Source organism: Calonectris borealis, chromosome 2 (genome assembly GCF_964195595.1).
Source record: "Calonectris borealis chromosome 2, bCalBor7.hap1.2, whole genome shotgun sequence".
Classification (NCBI taxonomy): domain Eukaryota; kingdom Metazoa; phylum Chordata; class Aves; order Procellariiformes; family Procellariidae; genus Calonectris; species Calonectris borealis.
The window spans coordinates 139,469,953-139,494,272 of NC_134313.1; the positions used below are offsets into that span (position 1 = coordinate 139,469,953).

Consider the following 24,320-nt stretch of genomic DNA (forward strand, 5'->3'; position numbering starts at 1 on the left):
TCAGGTTTAGCATAGTCCAGTCTGAAAACAACTAAAATGCACATGTATTCGTACAACTCTGATCTCCTTATCTGTTTCTCATGCACTTTCTCTCACTTTCCATCATTCAGAACAAAAATCAGAGTGAAAAATGAGAATGAAAATAAGATGAGAATCAGTCCCTTAGGTTTTTAGGTCTCCTACTTTGCATTAAACTCCATGAGGATATATTTTTCTTACCGTGTCAAATCTCTCTAAAGACAAATTCAGTAAGGCTCCACATTTCAGTATAGATTTTCAGCTCAGGATCTCAGGATGAGTTAGCTCTGGGCAAGGACTTTGCTTCTGTATTGCTCTGATACCTGAAACATCATGAGTGGTGTTATAGCTGAGTAGTGTGTGTTCAGATTGTTTTTTAGTAAAAGATTATGGCTTTCATTTTGTGGCGGAACATCATAACCAAATAAATTATAACCAGATCCAGTTTTGTTTGTAAGTCATCTTTTCTTGTTTGGAATGAAATAAAGTTTGTTTTTTCTATTTGATACTGTTCAGGACCAGAGAACTAAAAATAACTTGAGTCTCACTACTGTGATACTTGTAGCTGACTCTGATCTTTTGTCCTTGAGAAGAAATTTGGAACTGTTCTGTAGTTGTCTTGATCATGGTTATGGAAATACCTTTTCTTCCTACGTGTGTTGTAAGTAACTGTTGAGAAAAGCTATTGAAAAATAGCTTGATGTCAGTCATTAATACTTAAAATATTGAAAGGTGTAATAAGAAATTTATTTTTGCTTTCTTTGTGATCCTTTGAAATGTCTTTCCATGTAAAGCACATCAAAGCAGACATTTATTTTTCTTGCAGCACTATTAGAGGTAACTTTCCCCTTTGGTTTCTCCAATAACAAAGGTTTCTGCATACCCCAGAACTGTCTTCTTGTAAACCAGTACAAAAAATACTGAATTTTTAGCAATGTGCGTAGTTCAGATAGAAGAAAAATGTCTGCAACTACTTGTATATAACTAGATTAGATAGCAGAGACCAAAACCCACAATGACAAATTATGAGAACAGAACAAATTCAAGGAAAGTAGGCACTGGGAAAATCTGCTCTCATACTTGGAGGTCAGTCCTGGAGGTAGCAAGCGCACTTGTGTCCCATCAAACAATGAGTAAGTAGAGGGTGTATCACTTCTACAGGCCTTAGCCTCGACAAAGGAGCCAACACATGTGGTAACGTTGGGGCGGTAGATTTAGCAGAAAGTTAGCTTTAGACACACTGCTAAGTTGACCAAGCATGCTAACTTGTCTCCCAAGATTCCTCTTGGTGACAACAGAGAAAAACATGCTCCTCCAGAAAACCAGACCTCTTAGACTCCTCCTCTGAATCACTGTCTGGAAAAAACTCTGAGCTTTCTTCAGTTCTCCATATACAAGTTCCTAACACCATTAGAGTTCCTCTCAAGATACCATTCTTTCATCTGCTTCTTCTGTTGCTCCTGTGTCAGACTTGTCATCCCTTTGTGAATGTCCTGGGAATCCTAGGCCACCTCAGACAACACCGAACATTTGGTTTAGTGGGAAACTAAATCAAAGCTTCTTTACTTTCACTGACTGCAGGAAGTTTAGGAAGATTGTCTGTTTTACTTAGATGATATGAATACCTGCCCAGAGTTCACTGGATTTGACTTCATTCGATTGCCTGATGCTCCTTCTGTACAAAGAGAAGGTGTGGACAATGTTTGTAATTGAAACTGCAATCCAAAGTGTGATTGTAGCATTTATTTAATTAAATTAATCCAGGTACTGAGAGTGTGAGGGCACAAAAGCGTAGGAGGCCAACCAGCCACTAAGAACTTGGAGTCTCAGTAAGCTCATATAGACAGTATAGATGCCATCACTGCTGTGTTTTCTTTCCTATTAGTACCTATCCAAATAACAACCTTGGATATCTCTACCATACTGAAGACTCCTCCCCCAGCTGCAGTAGAAATACATAACCTTGAATACTTTAATGCAGGCATTCTAGACCATCAGAAATGGCTAAAAGAGGTTTATGGTATATCTCATTGATTTTCAGAATACTTCCCTGGGGTTAGGCTCTTGGTTAATAACTAAAAATTGCTGCTGTTCAAACCAGTATCCATTCTGCATACTGTGATCTCCAAATACCATGGAACACTAGCATGGTAGAGGAAGCAAATGGAATTGGTTCTCATGAAGAGAAAGAGGAATGAAGATCATCTTTGGGGGCTTTCTGAGCTCCTGGACCAAAATCGCTACCACTTTAATCAAAAAGAGTTTTAATACTCATATAAATGGAATGAAGATTTCTTTCTGGTGGATAACTAAAAAACTCTTTGATGGATAAATATAGGGATAATGCCATTATTAGAGTTTGCTACCCTGCAGTAAGGAAACATTTATCCCCTGTTAGTACTAGTCCTCTTAGAAATGTACAAATCAAAGCTGGTTTTCATTGATCAGATTTGTACATTTTCATCAATATTACTGTATTTTGCTTTTCTAGGCTGTGGCATTTTTATAGGCTAATCAAATATCCAATATTACTAGGAGCATTTTAAAGTGAATGCCAGAACTACTAAGGAGTAATTTGAGAATTAGATCTATTTCTGTTAGTTGAAATGATCTTGAATTGCTCATATTGTATTGTACCTGATGCTCAGTAATATGATAGTACCAATACAAATAGAAAGATATCCGTTTTGAAGTTCTTAAATATCTGTTAAAAGTGGTGAGCAGTCCAAGCACATTAAAATTCCATTTTCCCCCATACAAGTGTTTGCTGCAGATGACCCCCACTGATCTTAAATATATTTCTGTATCTGTAACTGAATAGAGGTTTTCCGTACAGCGTGTTCTAATGGTACTCTGGCCTTTAGCCAACAAGGCACTGAATAAGGCTATTTTTAAAATACAGAAACTGGGAACAGCTGCAGCAATCAAATTTGATAAAAACAGAGAGGAACTTTGCTTTTTTTTTTTTTACGGTTTGTCCAAGTTTAGACTCCTTTCATAGAACGGCTTTTGTTCTGTTGGATGAAGGGGGTATAAGAGTAACACAGTGAAATCCTTTTGAACAAATAACTTTTAAAAGAATACAGATTAAAATAATAGGGGGCTTTTTGGTGCAGCAGCATGTTCAATGCAATTGTACCTCAAACTACTAAAAGAATAAATCTATAAAAAAAATAACATTTTGTCTGCCAAGCTTTACCATAAAAGACTTATCCATAATGATCTCCTGAACTGGAAGATGAAAACTCTTGTTTCAAATGTTGAACATCTGAACATTGGTATTTGGGAGTAGTTTTTGGGTAGAAATGATTTAATTTGAATGCTCTGGGTTGGGTTGGGGTTTTTTTATTTTTCCTCTTTTACTTTTAATCAAAAAAGTTTCTATTAAGAACTCTCCTGTCCTTCCCCCGGGTAAACTGGAAAAAAAAAAAAGTTCATTTAAGGAAAAGTTTTACAAAGGCCTTCTGTGCACATTAAAAAGTTTCATAAAATATTTAATTATAAGGACTGATTCTTCCTTGTTTGCCCTCCAATTTTTTTGAGAAACTTGTCATTCAATGATTAATGAGAGTCAGGAGATGATTATATACACAAAAAAAATCCATTACACAGTAGTAGGCTGAGCTGTATTTGTTAAATGATTCCATCTGAGGACGGAGTCTCTGTGCTAGACTGATGCAAGACACAAGATACTGGATAAATCTGGGCCCCACTGAAGTCAATAAGAGCTTTGCCACTGAATTCGGCAGAGACAGGATTTTATTGATTGCATTCATTTTAAGTGTCAAAAATAGCACCCTTGCATTCTTACCCCATTAAAGCTATTTAGTGCATCATCAATTCAGATGGCAGAGCAAAGAATATACTGAATTTCTCACATATGCATAAATATGGATATATATCATATATGTGTATGTCCACATCGGTATAAAATGTGTGTGCATTTTTGTGTGTTTATATATATAAAATATCTGCTTAATTTATTATCACCATATCTGAGTATCTCACCAGGGTGGAAATTACAGCAGTGATATATCTTCCTTTCTTCACACTAAGAGGCAGGCTTAGCTTGTTTTGTTTTGTTTTAAAAACAGGGAAAAATACAAAGACAAGAGTAAAGACTTGAGCTGAGAATCAATACTGGCATGAAATAGATGTATGGAGCCACTTGAGATTTTTAATGTTTACAAGCAAATTCAGCAATGCAAAATACTCAAAACTGGGTCAAATACTATAGATGTAGGACTTGATATATATCCTCAAAGTCAATATTAAGAGGGAGAATAGATTTTTAAAAGCAGAGGGTTGAAATTCAGGAGTTGCTGATTTATTTCATGTTTCTGCCACAAACTTCACGTGCGATCTTGGTCAGGTCAGTTCTGCAAACTCATGCGCTTAACTTTATGTGGTAGAAATAATATTATGACTCTTGTGGGTCTACACAAAATATATCCAGCTGAGTATGAGAACAAACCTTTTGCAGGACCTAAACTTGTCTGTGTATAATTTTCACTTTGTAAAATGGGCATAATAGTATTTTTTTTCCCCAATGCTTTGTCTGTTTTATTTGTCTATATTATAAATTCTTGGAGACAAGAGCTGTCTTTTGTTACATGTCTGTGAATCAGTAACAAAACAGAGCCTTGACATCATCTGGACCTCCAGGTACAACTCAGATATAAACAATTATAAATGTTGAGGCATATGTTACATCAGGTAGCTTCTCTAAAGCAAAGCATAAACAAAAAACAGGATGTACAAATTGCTCTTGATTTACTGATTTCTTGTAACCAGGAATCTAGAAAAAGCCATTCATTTGAAATCAGGAGAATACTGTGACATTAAACACATTTTTAGCATTTTATGCAACAGCAGTCCGTATCCCCGCATATGGAAGTGACCCCACATTTCTGCATAATGGGTAACTGTAGATTTAATACATGCCGTGTTCTAGGAAGATACTGAAGCATTCATGTGGTGAAGAGCTTTGAGCTCAGAAGTTGTTCAAGGATCCTCTGGCATCATACCAGTTTTCAAATTCTTATCCAGTATTTTAACTGGAACCAAAAAATTTCCAGCGTGATGATTACTAGGGTTTGATTACATTTAGTAAGCCACGGAGCCTCTTCTCTTCGAAGACAAACTGCTGCCAGAGACAGATTTACCACTGACCAACAGTGTTTTTATGCAAATATGCCTGAGTGAGTGCAGTAACCCCAAGTTATAATAGAGTCATTCAATCTCTTGCCAGGACAGCAATATTTATATATTGCAAAGATAAATTGGATATCAAAAGCAGTTCCATTACAGAGGGAAAGTTCTCTATGTAAATCAGTATTTCTAATCACACTATGCTTCTTCCCACCCCCTACCCCATTTTGCTTTCCTTGCTTTATCTTCATAGATGAATTCCGAATGTGTTTTTCTCTTGTGTGTTCACTTTGAATATTGAAGCGTTCAACTAATGCCAAGCTAATGGATAATGTAAACTCCTCACTAGGAAACTTTAAAATCTCCAAGTGTGTTTCTTCATGCCTTGGGGAAGTGTTATAAAGGGCTTATATTCATGTAATGTTTTGTCTGCCACTTGTGCAAGTTTCTGTTTGGACTTCTCTTTCTCCTGCTGCCTGATGGGAATAAATGGGTAGTCATCTCCGTAGTGACTTTATCTCCCCATCAGGAATGAGTGCAAGGGGTCAGATGCCCCTCTGCATGCTAGTCACCATCTGCTGACAGCAGCGCTCCCCCGGGAGAACTGGCTTTGTTTACTGACAGGGCTAATGTGAGGAGACACGTGAAGTACTTTGGTTTGTGGAAGAGGGCAGGAGAGGCATGGTGCTGTGAAAACATTCCCACACACTCTAATGGCTCATTCACATAGAAAACAAGTGAGAGCCTTCAGCTCTTTCACAGAGCTCAAAGTAGAACAAACGGACTCAAGAACCCCAAGGCACCAGTCAAAAAACACTTTCCTAATGCACTAATACTGAAGATGTTCTCCATGATAGCTTACCTATGAGACTTCAGCTCTCATTTAGGCAACTAAATGACTTGGCTAGATTGAAAAGCTGCTCAGTATCTGGTACTTGTGGTTGTTCACTGTTAGCTACTGAATTCTTTTTGAAAATCTAACCTTCAGTTTCCTAAACCTAAAACTAAACCTCCTAAAACTGGTTATAATAGGTGAAGCATGCATTGGAGAATTTTATCAGTACAGTCACTGATTATTTTCTCTTTAGAATAAAATCCATAGAACACAGAAGAAATACAACATGCCTAAAAAGACATACATTTTTTGCTCTGTAGTTGGTAGAGACACATACAGATGCATAAATGAGTGTGTGACTTCAGAATATAACTTGAGAATTGAACAGAAGTGAATTTCTGAATTAAGTCTCAAACACAGTTGGGATACATGTCATGGAAAAGTTCATAAGCTGTTTTATGCACATGGAAAGTAAGGAGGTGATGGGTGATAGCCAATATGGCTTCACTAGGGACAAATTTGGTGGCTTTCTATGACGGTTTTACGTTTGACGTTGCGATCAATGGCTCAATGTCCAAGTGGAGACCAGTGACGAGTGGCATTCCTCAGGGGTTGGTATTGGGACCGGAGCTGTTTAACATCTTTGTCCGTGACATGGACATGGGACTGAGTGCACCCTCAGCAAGTTTGCTGAGGACACTAAGCTGTGTGGTGTGGTCGACACACTGGAGGGAAGGGATGCTATCCAGAGAGACCTTGACAGGCTTGAGAGATGGGCCTGTGTGAACCTCATGAAGTTCAACAAGACCAGGTGCAAGGTCCTGCACGTGGGTTGGGGCAATTGCAAGTACAAATACAGGCTGGGCAGAGAACGGATTGGGAGCAGCCTTGAGGAGAAGGACTTGGGGGTGTTGGTTGATGAGAAGCTCAACATGACCTGGCAATGTGTACTTGTAGCCCAGGAAGCCAACCATATCCTGGGCTGCATTAAAAGAAGCGTGACCAGCAGGTTGAGGGAGGTGATTCTGCCCCTCTACTCTGCTCTCATGAGACGCTACCTGGAGTACTGCATTCAGCTCTGGGGCCCCCAACGTCGGAAGGATGTTGACCTGTTGGAGCGAGTCCAGAGGAGGGCCACAAAGATGATCAGAGGGCTGGAGCACCTCTCCCATGAAGACAGGCTGAGAGAGTTGGGGTTCAGCCTGGAGAAGAGAAGGCTCCAGGGACACCTTCTAGCAGCCTTCCAGTACCTGAAGAGGGCCTACAAGAAAGCTGGAGAGGGACTTTTTACAAGGGCACGTAGTGATAGGACAAGGGGTAATGGCTTTAAACTGAAAGAGGGTAGATTTAGATTAGGTATAAGGAAGAAATTCTTCATTGTGAGGGTGGTGAGGTACTGGAACAGGTTGCCCAGAGAAGTTGTGGATGCCCCATCCCTGGAAGTGTTCAAGGCCAGGCTGGGTGGGGCTTTGAGCAACCTGGTCTAGTGGAAGGTGTCCCTTGGCAGGGAGGTTGGAGCTAGGTGATCTTTAAGGTCCCTTCCCACCAAACCATTCTAGATTCTATGACTTAGGGAACAGCAGCATTCATTGTTCTGGTCTACAATTTCTAAGATACATAAGAAGAGAACACGAACAGTGATACTAGGTCAACCCACAAGTTCGTGTAGCTCAGTATCTGACCTCTAACACCAAACTGTATTGCATGATTAGAAATAAAGCATAAGAGGGGAAACTTACAGTGATTCTTCCACTAAGATACCCTACCAAATATGTATCAGTTTGTGATTTAGGGAATTTTGAAGTCTAATACGGCATCATGGTATAACAAAATATTATGTAAAAATGATTTCCTGCTTGTTCTAGAAGTGCTATGAAACTCCTTAGTTTTGCATTTTGAGAAATACTAAATTACTGTACTGTCTTCACCTACTCCATGACACTCATTATTTTCTCTGCCTATATCATCTTTCCTCCATTCATCTCCTTACTTCCTGAAGGGTCCTAGTCTGATTTATTTTCATACAGAAGCTGCTCCATATTTGTTACCATGTTTGTTGCTCTGTCATTTCCAGTTATTTTATATCTTCCTGTGCATTGCTGAGTGGACCGGAACTACAAACTCCATACTGTATGGATGTACCAATCATAATATTTGATGATATTTGATCACTATTAAGTATTGAGCTGATATTTTCATAGAAGTAGCCACAGTAACTCCATAATCCTAATTCTTGCATGACAGTATTAATTGTAGCCCAGCAAAATAAATATACATGTATACACACCGTATTTATTTTCAAATGTAATATATATGCATATAACAGTTTACATATACGTAGTTAGCTCTGTTATATGGAGTTAGCTCTGTTTCCCCTCATGGGCATTATGTTATGTGTATGGAATTTTCTGCTTTCCTATTGCCCCATTACTCAGTACTGTAAAATTCCAAAACTTTTTTTATAATTGGCTTTTGCCTTTACTTCATTGAATTCTCAGTAACTCACTATCTACTTCTATTTCCAGATTATTTAGGAGAATATGTTGAGCGGTACAGAGGCCAGCACAGATCTTTCTGAGAAATCAGCGATAACAGTCCGCCAGAATGAAGAATGACTTCCCCTTTCCTATCTTTTAATTTAATAGAAGACCTGATCTCTTTTAATAGAGCTTAGTCTCTTCCAGAGTCTTTGGTGGGGACCTTTTTAGAACAAATGTAATCCATTCATTGATGTCTTGACCCTTTATATTCAACCAGCGTACCTATAGCCATGTAACATCTTTGAAGAATGGGGCTAAAATATACACACTCCCTTTTCCACTTTTGCTCACTCTGAGTTCTTATCAAAGTCAATATAGCTCAAGGATTTGTTGAAATAGATATGACTATGCAAAACCATCAGGTCAAATATATTAGCAAGGGCAGGAGCGTGAACTAACCCTAAGTCGATAATTGCATGTTACGTTTCTTTTAGTTTTTACTGCTTCTGAAGGAAGGTTATGTCTAATTTAAGCTTGATTCTAAAAATATTCATATTTGGCCTAAAATAACCCCACTTTGGGAATATGGCAAATGTGGAGTTTTTGAAAAGGCTTCACTTTTTTGATACGTAAGAGTATTGTTCAGTTCCATCTTCCAATGTTTAATATACCACATTTTTGAGATGTGTGGTATAGATCAAAGGGCAGGATTTGGCCCTTAGTTACCTGCTGTTACTGGCACTAATCTCACAGCTATTGAGAAATGATGCATCAGATTTATATCACTGCAAATGTCACTATTCTGAATCTTGCATATGTTGCCTGAGCTGTCAGTAATAAAAATCTGTTCTTAATTATTCTCCCATTTAAAAAATAATAATTTCCTAATAACCCAGTGAATAGGAATTTGATGTTTTCTTTGGCTGGAAACATTTTAATGATTTAGTACATCTATAAAGTTCTGTGTGCTTTTATAATATAATAGGTTTTGCAAATGAGTAGGACTTTCCCATTTAAATCCCTATGGCTCTCAAGAAAAGCAGAATTTGTTTAAATGTGAGTTAAATTTAAAACTGAGTAACTTAAGGAAGTTATTTTAAGATAAAAACAATTCAGCAGAAAGGCAGACATACAAAATTGGGTTTACATGTGTTACAAGGATGCAAACTATAAAAATGTATAGTTAAAATTAATCATACTGTATATTTTAATCTTTTGTCCATCTTTTTGTTTTTCCTTAAGAGGAAAGAATAGGGTTTATTTTTGCTTCATTAATATTACATGGAACTGATTTCACTGTGATGAGAAAATGAAAATAGCAAAGAATGTTAAGAAAGTATAAGAAGAAAAATGAAGGCTTTGGATAGTATCAGATTTTCTGGTTGGAAGCAGAATAATCCAGACCATAAATCCTATTTGCTTTTAATACTTTTATTTTTTTCTCCCCTATCACAGTACTTCTTTCAGTTAATTACCTTCATTCAAAGCCCAAAGAAGTGAACAGAAAAGACTCCCTTTGAAACTTTGGACTAGCCTCATAGATACGATAATTAGCATGAAATTCTACCTTCATTAAAGGTTGAAGGGTTTAAAATATACAAAGAGTAATGTGGTCTCCTTTCTTTGTTTTTTTTCAATGTGATGATAGACTAACATTTTAGCTCATTGCTGTGCTTCACCAAATAGCGTACCTTTTGGAAACATGGATATTAACAGCCAATCTATAAAACACGCATAAAATACAGCTAAAAAAAAAAGTTTCTTTTTCTTGTCCATCTGATCTTGGCAACATGTATTTAAACAGGAACATATAAAATATTTCATACAAAACACCCTAGTTGCTTCTGAATAATATTTCATTACCTTCCTTGGTTGCATCTCAAACCAGACTGCTATTTTACTGTTTAGGTTTCTGGTTGTATCTCTGTTTGTATGTGCAATTCTAGACAGAATTTGTCTCCTTGAAGTCAAGCAAACTAATATTTATTTTGCCAGAGACGGTATTTATTTAAATATTTTTTGAAGTTTAATGCCAAAATGCTATGTAATCAAAAAGCAGTGTGAAACAAAAATATATAACTGGGTGCAAACAAGCACTACAAAGTTCAGGAAAGCTAGGTGAATAGTTGCTGATACAAGGGGTTTTTTCTGCCCTTTTTGCATTGAATCTGTGCACTAATTGAGACAAAGAGCCAATGTAAAAAATAATACATGGCCTCTTAATTAAAGACTATAATAATGCATTCACACAAAGGCTGAATTAGAGTTGTACACATCATCTGGAAAGGATTGTATAGAAGAGAATCCAATAGGGTCTGGAACACTAACTTTTCCTTTAGCAGATTTTACATATCTGTTGAAACAATGGACAGCATAAATTTTTAAACTGCAGTCAACTCATTCTATGAGTGTTAGGTAACCTAAATGAATGAGTGTCTCCTATTTTCTCATATAAGAAGATTATTTGTTCAGTATTTATGTATTAAAACATACAATATGAATGTATACATTCATATACATTATAAAACAGATTATTATTGTATTTTAGAGTCATTTTGGTCGGGATATTTTAGAATGATGTGACAACAGGCCCAGATGTGTCCAACCTTAAAGCTGCAATCACTTCTTAGGAATCATCATTTTTGCCAGTTGTGTTCTGCACATCTTTTATTATCAGCTGGTCCTTTGACAATTCTTGCTAGTCAGGATGACCACTGTCAAAATGTTGTCTAGACAAAATGTGTTTCTTCAACTTTTGCAGATCTAAGTGACCAGCTTATGGAAGTGGTTGGTCTGGAAGGAGCAATGGAGATGGGACAGATATACACAGGACTGAAAAGTGCTGGAAGACGGCTTGCCCAGTGCTCGTCTGTTGTCATCAGGTATCGGCAGCTTTGAGTTGCACTGCGCTGTTGTAATGAAACACTGAAGTTTCATATATTATCAGTTCACTTTCTTTGGTAGTTTAATAGTCATAATTACTGTACTTATTGCTTGTGAAAGTATCATATATCTATTCCATCCATATTCTACGCCCATACATCTTCCTTTCTTTAAATATGTCAAAAAGCTAGAAAAAGGGTGTTTACATTCAGTCTTCACATGTTGTATTCAACTATCATTTCATCCTATGAAGAAATATTGTCAAGCAGTTGGAGCAGAAGGAGTAAAGCATGAACATCTTGGGTTTTATTATTGACATATGCTCCATGCAATTTTGAGCAAAAAGTCATTTACCATTACTTTGACACGTTTTAACCCATTTATAATGCATACCTCACCAGAGGATAGTAGCATGTAATTAGTATTTGTAAAGCACTTTTTTGATCTGTAGAAGTCAAAGAAGTGCTCTGTTTTTAATTTGTTATTTACTGAACACTGTCAAGTCACTATTAATAAATGTGTTGGTATGTGTAAGCCACTTATGGTGGAGCACACTAGATTCATTTTGTTTTATTGTTTACTATGCTAAATGTGACCAGAACATTCACAATAGAGGAAACTTGGATTAGGACTCAAGGAGGAAATAATTATTCTAACTTTTGGATTAGATAAGGACTGGAAAAGAGAGAGGCGGTCAACACTTTCTCGGTGAAGAATTTCTCAGGAAGAATTTTCCAAAATCCTAATAAAATCATAAGCTATACAATTATAAGCCCCAAAAGCCTAAAATGAGCATAAAACAGAAGAGCAACAATAAAAACTTTAAGAAAATAAGTAGGATTTGCCAAAGTGCCTGGCATATTTTTAAGATTTTCCTCAAGGACTGGGTGATTTTGCCTTCAAAAGTACTCTCTCATGTGGATGAGGAAGATAAATAAAATCACAGAGGCATTCCAACCTTCTCTGGATACGAAGAGGTAGTTTTTATAATCCCACATCAGCAGGACCACAACTGGAAAAGATTCAGAACCCTTCCAAACCTATAAAGTGAGAGCTCGTTGAACATTCTTCCCTTCCCCTGCTGATGGCCATAGATATGGCTTATGGTCATAATCCCATGAACTGTTAGTCGTTTTCAAATAATGTCCAAGCCAGAATTTCCATTGACCAACATGAATGCTTAGTTGACTCATTTTTTCCATTATTAAATTTATCTACTCCATGTTATTTCTAATAGTCTTGTATGCAAACTATTATAATGCAGAAATATAGGGTTGGAAAGGACCCAAAAAGAGATTTTTTTTTTTTTTTTTTCCCTTCTCATTTTTCTGTACTTTTCTTAATGTGGTATCCAAAACTAGATAGGGAACACTGGCTGTAGCTTTATGTTAAAATCAGTGCCCCTTTACTACCAATTTAAATTTATAACATGGTGTGTTAAAGCCTCTGAATATAGTACAACTGTCATGTTATGTGAGTGTTCTGTCTAATCCAGAGTTAGACATAAGTGTAAAAACATCTTTTATGGTTCTAATAAATAGTGATGATAGAGCTAAAATTTATTTCTTATTTCCTTTATAGTAGTCAGTCTAAATTATAAAAAATAGCAGAGGTTCCTTTGTCTTTTCAGTTAATAAGGTTTATTCCTGAAGTTCTTGCGTAATTCACTCTTTATTTCACAGATTACAGACTATTCTCCCATGAGAGAGTAGCGTATTGCTAGCAAGATGTGTGAATGTTTGCAATGTTTTTGCTTTGTGTGTTGAAAATTAAACTAAGCCTACTAAGGGACTGTATTACTTTTGTAAGCATGTTGGGTCATACTGGAGATTACATAGAAGCTTAGGGGTAAATCAGGAGTATATGTGTGTGCCATCACATATATGCCTCCTTAATACATACATTTATCAATTTTGTCTACTTACTTTTTCTTATACTATGAAATATATCCCTTTAGGACCAGCAAGTCTCTGCCTATGCAGATAGATGGGGAACCTTGGATGCAAACTCCTTGCACGGTAAGGATACTGTTATCCCTGGGAAGAGAGCTGAACAAAAAAAAATGGGAACTTTTTTTAATGAGTAACAAAAATTACAATAGTCAGAAATATTAACTGATTTATTTACTTTCGCTTCTTCTTCAATGATGGAAAAAGACTCTTTCGGTTTAAAAGACAACGATTGTCATCAGATTAACTCGATTTACTTAAGTGACATCTTCACACATTGTTATTCTATAGTTCAACACCCACTGCATTTTCAATTTATCATGCTGTTTTTTCCCACGAGTTAGGATGGAATAAAAAGGCATTTATTTCAAAAGTTTGGAAAATACTCAAAGGGTGCAGTCCCAGCATCCCTTGACCCAATGTGATCATTTATTTATGATGATGTATCAGATTTATAGTATCTATTGCTGAGGAAAAAACAATGTTCGTTTTGATGCTAAGATGTATAAAGTAACTAATTATTCTTTAAAAATTTAGGAAGATTTTCCATTGTGCTTTTGAGAGTTCATATCAAGGAGGTTTTATTTAAAGTTGAAGTCTTGACTGTGCTGATTGAATTATACAATAGAACTAACATTTAAAAAATCCTTGCAGTTTAAAGGAGAAATGAAGGAAATTTTTAGTCTCTTGTTTCAGTGCCCACACATATGAAGCGGGGGCAGGTAAACAGCAATCCAGATAGGATAGGATAGGATAGGATAGGTTAGGATGATAGGATAGGCAGGATCTTGCTCAGAGGAGGTTCTCTGAGTAACTGTTTACAGACAACACAAGAAAGGTGTATCTCTAAGAACTCTCCATTTTCATCTCTCTCTGATAAATTATAGAGGCTAACCAAGCATTTGGAGAAAATGTTGAAGAAATTTAAGCTCTTTATTGTTGAATATAGTCTTAGTAACATGTTTTAATATACAATTTTACTCATTTTGTTTCCCTAAAGAAGACCTGTGTTTTAATGAATTGCTGTAGCCTTGCAGCTTTTAAGTATGACAAAACAGTAATGTGACAAAGAAGAAATCCCACTATAGATGGGAGTAATTCTCCAAACCAGGGTACTGGATCACTTTCATGAGCTTTTTTTCTGTAGTAGAATTAGAAGCTACACAAAAAAGTAAAAGGGCCCACTAAGATGGTCAGTAAGGTGCTAACAGGCATGGCAGTTGATAATGTATGTGTTAGGATGACAGAAAGGGTTGTGATAGTTCATGTTTACCAGATACACCATAGTGTACAGCTGAACAGCGGGGAGAGTGCCTGAGTTCTAATTCTCTATGGTAAGTGCTCAGATGCTGCAGTGAGAGAAGAACCATGTGAACACACGCTGTGTGAAGGCAGAACAGTGGGGATTTTATGAGATTTATTCCAGGAAACTTTTTGGAGTTAAGAGATATCATTATCTTTACCTCTTCTACAGCAATGGCTCAGTGCAGAGCGACAGTACTGAACCCAGCAGTTACTTGTTCAAGAAAAAGACATGTAATTTTTCAGTTGCCAGATTACAGAAGAGAACTTATGGAAGGATGCTGGCAATAACATGTGCTTTTTTTGTCTTGATTGCTTGCTCTGTGCAAAATCCTGGCTATCTGATTGATAATGCTAGCAGAAGCTGCCTGCACGATTGAGGACAAACCTGGAAAAAGAGACAGTTCTTACATGTCAATTACTGCCTTGAGGAAACAGTAAATTATTACCAATAATTACTGCTGTCCAGTTGAAGTACCGTTTTAAAGGGGATAGAAATGGCATATACTTTTCTGTGGAACCCATCCTTTTTGCTATACCATTGTTAAGAGAATAGACTTTGTGTTACGTAAGAAAAACATACTGTTGAATATATTTATTTCCTCTGAGAAGAAAATACATTAACTACTTGTCTAGACTGCTGCATCTCTATGAATTTAGATATAGAATTATTATTTTATGTTGTATTATTCATTTTTCAGGAAATGTTTTTTCTCTGCTGGGGAGCTTAATGTATTTACTGCAATTGCTCCTTGCATTATTGTATATGTACCCCACTCTGATTTCTACATCTTACAAAGGAAAAACATGTATGGTCCAACATCTCCCCTCCCCACTAATTCTAACTACACTACAGTTTTTCCTTGAAGTTCTCTGCAAAGTAGCTAGGAATTCCTCCTGAGACAATGACAAAGATGGATGTTAGCTTTCTCTCAACCGAAGTTTAAGATTTGATTTTTAAGTGTGTGCTTCAGAGGGGTCTTTGTTTGGAAGCCAAAATGTATTTGATTACATAAGTATCAGGATGATATCTCAGTGATGTGTATCCAAAACCAGAGTCTGAAAAAAAACATAAAATCAAAATAAATTCTTATGTGTAGCCAACTATGTAGCCAATTATTTGAACCTGCAAGAACCTGAAAGGAGGTTGTAGCGAGGTGGGTGCTGGTCTCTCCTCCCAAGTAACTAGCGATAGGATGAGAGGAAACGGCCTCAAGTTGCGCCAAGGGAGGTTTAGATTGGACATTAGGAGAAATTTCTTTACTGAAAGAGTGGTCAGGCCTTGGAACAGGCTGCCCAGGGAAGTGGTTGAGTCCCCATCCCTGGAAGTATTTAAAAGACATGTAGATGAGGCGGTTAGGGACATGGTGTACTGGGTATGGTGGTGTTGGGTTGACGGTTGGACTCGATGATCTTAGAGGTCTTTTCCAACCTTAATGATTCTATGATTCTATGAACTCAAATTTCAGAAAAAAGTATGAGGAGACCAATATAGGAATAACAAGCTTTTGTCTTCTTTAGAGCCAAAACTGCAGTTTTCTCTCAAAAATTACCTGAAAGCAAATGATTAATAACCAGTTTTTAAATGGAAAAAAATGTGATGATCAGCTAAAGGAGTCAATGAGTTTAGTTCCTTAGGAAACGTATGAGAATTTGGTTTTCCTTTTGTTCCCCTGTTAGGAAATTTCTTTCCCTAGCTCTTACAAGGAACTGAGGCTCAAATACAAAAATACTGGCACTCCTGCATCATGCACTGAGACATGGGGGGACATTCCCATGCTACCTCTTCTTTCACACTAGGTTGCTGAGGGAAGGCTCATATCAGTTTACTAGCTATACGGCTTTAAGGCCAGAAGCTACTGTCTCCACACAGTACAGGCCTGCTTGGATACACCATTTCACTAGTTCTAGGGGAGAGACCCCGGTACCTTGTTCTATTGCACAGATCATGTACACCAGTTAGGCACTGCAGCTGAGCCTCAGGTTTTTGATTCTTTGCTGCTCCAGTCAGAAAGCTATTGTTAAAAAAAGAAGTCTGCTATCCCTCCCTCTCCGACTGTCCTTTAGAAAGTTGAAATAATATGTGTTTTATTTTGGTATGGCCATCTCAGGAACTTCAGTGTCATCTAAGTTTTATGGACTGACCTATAAAAATTACAGAGACTAAGTGAGAAAGAAATTCATACAATCGACAGGTACTGAATCAACCCTGTCCCAAGGGGCAAGTGGTTAAGCTCAGAAGCCCTCTTCTGTTTCTGCTTCAGATTTTGATACAAATGAGAGTATTTTGCAACTGATTTTTCAAGAAATCGAGTTCAACCTGATCAAAATTCTCCTGCTATTCTGTTATGCAGATTAAGGAAAACAAGTTCTGCATCAAGTCCCTGTTATGTATGGGATGCAGGCTGCACATGCAGGCTTGGAAGTTTATTTCCTGTTGAGGGAATCAACAAGTTTATCTTTGCTACTTCTCCTTTCTGACTGGAAAAAGGTTTTATACAAGTAGCACGGGTAGCTGACAGCTGTCCCTTCTCATGCATATAGAGATCATGTTCCCCCAAAATGACAGTGTGGGCTCTGAGAAAGTACTGTGGGATGTAATAGACAATGCAGTGATTCCCCAGAAGCTGTGATCTGTGATTTTTCATTCCTGCTCTCAGTTTTATTACTAAAGAAATTGTTGTGTACTTCTTTTAACATCTTTTATGATCTTCTATTGCACACGCACCTGGCATCCCTAGACGAGAGCAGGAATGCATTCCTGTAGGTCCTGTGCATACTTAAAAATGTGAGTGGCTTGGTCTAAAGATCTGTCATCCAGAATTGTTCAGCATGTTGAACACATGCAGGCTGCAGTGTCTGACAAAGTCACTCTGCTCTGATATAATAAGATGCAGAATCTGAGCATCAAATTGTATTGTTTTCACTGTTTTTTTATAGAGGAGTCTTTGAGAGAAGGAAAGATGATAATGTTAATATTATGTTAAACATCTCGTCTGATTAGCTGAGGAGGAAATTCTATCAGAGCTCTCCCAGACAAATATAGCAACATGAAAGATATCCATGGTTTCACCTGATCTCCAAACAGGTCATTAATAGTAATGAAACTTCAAAGACTCTCAAGTTAATTCAATAAACTTCTAGCTTTAGCCATCAAGGTTTTTTTTAAGAAAAGTAATCTTTCAATTTAGCTACATAAATTATTAGCATTGTTTTGAAAAAATCCATAAGAATACTTCATCTTAATTAGAAATAACTGTGATTTCAGTTCTTTCATCTATTCCTGACTCAGTTGACACTCTTTCAGATATGATGCCAAGCTGCTAGCAACATTAGATTAAAAATAGAAGACAGAAATGTCTATAGAAGATGCAAGAATATTGCCTAAATGAAGGAATGAAAATGAAAATCCATAGTCAGAGCCCACCTAATGGATTGCCAGAAATATAGTGTCATAGACATCTGAAACACATAGTATTTTTAGAATTATTTACTGATAGGAATACTTGTAGTAATGAATACATTTAATAATGAAACTCAGAAATAATATTTCAAAATATTATAATTTGAATGCACCTTAAAAATAAGTTTTGAATTAATGAATGAATGGTTTCTCTCTAGCCTTTCCTTTAGTCCCTAGAGATGTGATGAGCCTGAGCACAGAGGTCCTATTGAAGTCCTACAATTGTAGTTAAATCCAGAGAGAAACAAGAACTAAAACCAAAAAAAAAGCTTTTACTAATAATTACTATATGCCAGGGCTCGGTGAGAAAACTGAAAGAGAGTCACAGATTTGCTTTCATGTAGATCCATTGGCTCCAACACCCCATAGATCACATGAAGAAGCTGTAGCTGTATTCTAGACTCTGTCTGTAAAGTATCTTCTTTCCATGGCACTGAATGTAGTAATATTTTCTCATCAGTTGTTTATAATGAGAGAATTTAAACTTTTGTGTCTGTCATGTGTCCATGACTTTGGGCTCCATCTGTTATGGTGGTCACTCAGGACAGGAGAGATGGTGTGTTGCGTGGAGTTGTTGGGCACCAAAGCCAGCTCGGGTCGGGTCACTGCTGCACTTGCACTGCTTCTTTAAGGCTTGTCCTCCACTGGTTTGGGTGGTTCCTGCTATAGTAATTTCTATAACATGCAACTCAAATCATGGATTACAACAATTTAAAGGTATATCCATTACAATCTCCACCCCTGGTCCCTTTGGGCCAGGTTATAGGGTTTAAAAATTGCGATGAACTCCTCCCCTTGCTCCTAGCCTGGCTAGCAACAAGGGGTTCCTGCTATAGTAATTCCCATACATGCAACTCAAATCCCAGGTTACAACAATTTAAAGGTATTTCCATTATAATCTCCACTCCTTCCTCCCTTTGGACCAGACCATAGGGTTTAACATTGCAATGAACTCCTCCCTTGCCCCTGCTCTGGCTTGGACTTATCCACAGACTGCAGTCCCTTAGGAGAGTACTTGCTCCAAGGGGAGCCACAGTCTCTTCAGGGGTATACCTGCTGCAGCATAGACTTATTCCCAGCCACAGTAGCTTTGCTCCAGCTACTGTAGTAGCTACTGTAGTGGACTTATCCTTGGGCCACAATCTCGTCAGAGGTATACCTGCCGCAGCACAGACATAACCATGGCCACAGATGCTTCAAGATGTACCTGCTCTGGTGTGGACTTATCCACGGCCACAGATGCTTCAGGGTGTCCTGCTCCCCCGTGGACTCAGCCACAGGTCACAGTCCTTTTGACTCAAGTTCACACTGGAGTTCCAGCCTGCCCAGTACAGCCACATAGAAACAGCAGCTATGCCCTGGCCATCTGCCAGCCCAGCTGCATCGCCATTGCTGTTATCAAAGTGTTCCCAGGCACAGCACAGTAAGATGATCAGCAGTGCAGCAGCACAGCAAGCAGCGAAAGCAAAAAGCAGCCACTAACGAGCACTAATATACAGTAAGGCAAGCAAGCCCCATGGCAAGCACAGGAGCCTGTCAATTAATACCTAAACAGCAATAACAGTATAAATTCAATCTAGCACATTCCAATCAAATCTGTCGTTATCTCGAACACTTCGAGCCCTGCATTGGGCTCTAAAAAGGACTGTCGTGGTTTAACCCCAGCCAGCAACTAAGCACCACACAGCCACTCGCTCACTCCCCCCTGTTGGGATGGGGGAGAGAATCGGAAGAGTAAAAGCGAGAAAACTCGTGGGCTGAGATAAAGACAGCTTAATAGGCAAAGCAAAAACTGCGCACACAAGCAAAGCAAAACAAGGAATTCCCTACTTCCCATCGGCAGGCAGGTGTTCAGCCATCTCCAGGAAGGCAGGGCTCCATCACGTGTAACGGTTACTTGGGAAGACAAACACCATCACTCCGAACGTTCTCCCCTTCCTTCTTCTTCCCCCAGCTTTATATGCTGAGCATGACATCATATGGTATGGGATATCCCTTTGGTCAGCTGGGGTCAGCTGTCCCAGCTGTGTCCCCTCCCAACTTCTTGTGCACCCCCAGCCTGCTCGCTGGTGGGGTGGGGTGAGGAGCAGAAAAGGCCTTGACTCTGTGTAAGCCCTGCTCAGCAATAACAAAACCATTCCTGTGTTATCAACACTGTTTTCAGCACAAATCCAAAATACATAGTCCCGTACGAGCTACTATGAAGAAAATTAACTCTATCCCAGCCAAAACCAGCACAAGAGCAAAGAGGAAGTGGATCCTAGATATGGTGGCTGACTTTAGTAGAATATTAGACAACTATTACATAGTTAACCCATAAATGGAAGTCAATCACTAGAAAAAGTTTTTGGTGTTACACTAAAATGCTGCATTTTTTCCCTTTCGAGCGACAATGTGCATACATTTCTGTTTCAAGGCCAGAGTGATTTATTGAGTTTCTAACACCTTATTTTACAGCTGGGCATTATTTTTTGTGCTCACAGGTACACTGCACATTAATTAGTTTTGTTTACCTATGCATATTTTTTCTTAATTTCACAACAGTAGTTTTTGTAATTGACAAAGCAATTTACTGCATGTGTGCTTTCTGCACCCCCGACAAATACTCTAACATGTAGCACACCTTTCTTTCCAGTTCAGATTGTTAAGAAAAGAATTAGTTGTGACTAATTGCCAATTAATTTGCAGTGGTTTTAGGGAGGAGGGGGGAAAAACAATTGCACCTACTAATTAAAATTTAAAATATTCCAAAGTGTCATCTTTAGGTGTCTGTGGAATACATAATTTCCATTTTAGTTCTGCACTGGATCTGTAACAACCCTGAGCTTGACAGCTCTATTAATTTAAAACCTCAGTGATACCTATTAGTACAAAACATGAAAAAAATGCCATTAATCATTTATTTTAATTCTGCAGCTCTGTCATTTTCTCAGTATGTTTAAAAATTATGATGACACCGTAATGTTTTCCAATCTACCTGTGTGAAGGGGAAACGGATCACACTACTTAGGAGAGAGACTAGAGTATATTATTAGAGCTTAATTAATGCCAAACTGATTAGATTTGATTGCACTTTGCACAATAATATTGTTAAGAAATTTATTTAAAAGATGTGTTGCATAACGCTATATTTAAAACAACTGGTCTGGGTCTGAAGAGATTTTGACCAAAATGCCACATAATGCAAGTCAGAGGTTAATTTTGTTTAGCACTGCCTACGTTCTATAGGTCTTATTCATATCATGATACCTAGTACAGCTCTTGATTCACCTTACCAGAAGATCAAAAAGTATTTGGTACTCCTGTGATACAGAGGTGTCACATCCCTCCATTTCCTGCAAGGGGAGCAGCGTATGGGTGTCTAGACTGTGGGAAAACCCTCATACCCTCAAAACTACCAACATCCAAACCCTGCTGAGAGCATGGAAAAAAGTGACCGTAAATTAATACATCCAACTTGATACGTTTTTTTCTGTCAGTTTTTGCCCTCTGTCCTTAAAATACAGGGTTTCTTTCTTTAACATTAATTGAAATATTATAAGGAGAGGTGATTATCTCTGTTTCCAGTTTTCTATTGCCATTTAGCTTTGTAGTTAGTACCTGTATTTATAGCACCATGTTCTGTGTTAATAGTAAATATTTGGGCATTCTGCGAAGTCAGGAACATGAAGGTAACCAGCACATACTGTAGAAAAAGGAACATGAAAGCAAGACTGACTGACCTAGAAGATATAATTATCACACTAAAATTATGGATGCTCACTGCATTTCATTTAGTGGATGCATTGTATTAATGTGGCTTCAAGGCATATTTTGAAACTCTGACCTGCTCCTGAAACAAATAAATATCTGGTTTATTCATTTATAAATATCTTTAGTATGACAAATTCAGGCTTCTCCTTTATCAGAAAATTTGCTATTGACAAATATAGAGCAATTATCATTTCTTTTAAGAATTATGCTCTTTTTTAATTAGATCTGGTGTTCAGTCCCACGAATACATCATCGGACAAGCTTTCTAATACTGGAAAGGTGATTTCAAAATTGCAAATGCAGTATTTTTCTGCTAAACCTATTTACTAGATATACCAGCCCTTTAAATTTCTGTGATCGTGAACTCATAGGATAACATCTTGGCTTCAGTTAGTGAATTAGAGTTTTGCCATTGGCTTCAACAGTTTCTGTTTATCCTATAATGTTGTGTATCGGGCTTACAACAAAAATCCACGATATCTTAGCAATTCATGTGGCTATTTACTTTCCCCCTAAATGGAACTTTGTTATTTTCTCATTTTGCCTGTTTTTAAATATAAATTTATGCCAAATATGCCAAATAGAAGGTTTTTTTCTCCAGCAGCACTTCAGGCACTCCCCTAATTTATGTTTAAAATGTCCTCCATATTTTCTGTGATTTTTTGTATATTTTCAATAAAACTGAGTAAATTATCTCAAAAATTATTTTCCAGAATTCCATAGTAATTTGTATGAGTATATTTGTCAGGGTATCATCAGTTCCTAAAAATATGTTAGGTTAGGGTGAGGTTTGGGGATTTTTGTCTGAGCAATCTCTTTTTCTCATGTGTGTGTGTGTGTAAATTCATCTAGGAAAAATGCAAAACAAAAAAAAAATAGGTCTTATTTAAAGCTTCTATGATTGTGCTTCTACTAAAAAAACCATGGGGTTGCTTGCTGAATGAAAGAGAAACTGAATGGTAAAAGTTAGTCCTTAGACACTCCATGTGCACGCACACAGAATCTATATACAGCTATAAGTAGTGATTTCTTTATTTTTAACTAAACTAAATCTTGATTGCTTGTAATTAAAGATTTTTTTCTCTCTTTTTTTTTTCCCCTGCATTTCAGTCTCCCATACAGTACTTTCAGTGTTCAGTCCTACTTTGACCTGCACCACTATTTCTCCTCCTGAGACCCTTAGTGCTGCTTCCCATCTCAAAGCGTGTACTGTCACTTGTCACCCAAACTCATAGCACCAACTCTGGCAGTGCTGCCAGTATGAAAACAGAAGAAGAAGTGAGAGGCCAGGGCAGAAATGCAGTGCCTAGAAGTCTTGAGAAAGACAAAATTAGCTTATTTCAGGCAAGGTAGTGCAATGGTCCAGCACGTATTACAAACATACTGGTCTCTTTTTATCACCCAAAGATAAGATTTTTTAATCTTTTTTTTTCAGCAGGAAAATAAGGAATCAATGTTTATCATTGTTAACCAATGCAATGTTAACATACACTACCATGTATAAGTAAACAAATATACTTTAAGTTTACACTTTATTTTTGTATTTTCAGAATGTAAAATATATTTCACACCACTGGAATCGTGCCAATTTATAACAGTTGAAAATATGTCTTGGAGAAATGCATATAGGACTCCATCCCCATGCGCATGAGTGGTTAATCATGTTCATGCATCTTAGCTGATCTCAGCTGATAGGATACAACATACTGAAGAGGTCATGGTCTCTGAAACAGATGGCTCAAGCCAGAAAAGAACATTACAAATGATGAACATTTTCTCAATATGTAATTGCATTCATCCTCAGCAGCATTGAACAGCCCCAGTCCAACATGCAATCTGTGTAGGATCTCAGGATTACCTCACCTCTTCATACTAAAGCTATCTTTTAAGCTTTGTTCTTTTATTCATTTTAAGATGGAATTACCATGATTTACCTCTGAAAGGAAACTCTGAGGCCATTCCTACTGCCACATCATGGCTAAATCTTGCAATAAGATGAACCCTTATGACTCTGGAAGAATTCACTCGCAGCAGCTGCAGATTACTTCATGTGTTGATCCTCAGGATCAGGTTGATGTCATCACTGTTCCTGAGCCCCAAAATATGCCTTATGAAGCATGTGAAAGTTACAAAAATCCTTGAGGTGATTTTCCGGGACCAGATCATCAGCTGGTATAAAATGACATCAATGGAATAATGCCAATTTACCCCAACTACAGATTTGGCTTCCAAAGAGGTGCCTGAAGCAGAATTTCTTGTGAGAAAATATGCTGATGCCAGTCCTTGAAAGCAAGAGTTATTATCCGTGTGAAATAAATCCAGATTGCCAAAAAAAAACCCTGTATGCTAAATTCGATACTAATGAAAAAAGTTGACAAAAACAGGTCATGTATGAAATTTGAGACTAATAAACTAAAGTGGCATGGAAATGAGCATTTGGAGAGTAAAGTAAAGTCAAGGCTCTAATAGAGTTAAACCAACCCGCT

The 24,320-nt window shown here is 37.5% G+C and overlaps 1 protein-coding gene across 4 annotated transcripts in view; it reads left to right on the plus strand.

Moving 5' to 3' along the window:
- Window positions 1-24,320, plus strand: part of DGKB (diacylglycerol kinase beta) — a 365,173-nt gene that overhangs the window by 337,143 nt on the left and 3,710 nt on the right. For all 4 annotated transcript variants that reach the window (XM_075143655.1, XM_075143653.1, XM_075143652.1 and 1 more), the window contains 2 exons: window positions 11,246-11,366; window positions 13,325-13,385. In XM_075143655.1, coding sequence (XP_074999756.1) covers window positions 11,246-11,366; window positions 13,325-13,385 — 182 coding nt within the window. The remainder of the gene's footprint in view (window positions 1-11,245; window positions 11,367-13,324; window positions 13,386-24,320) is intronic.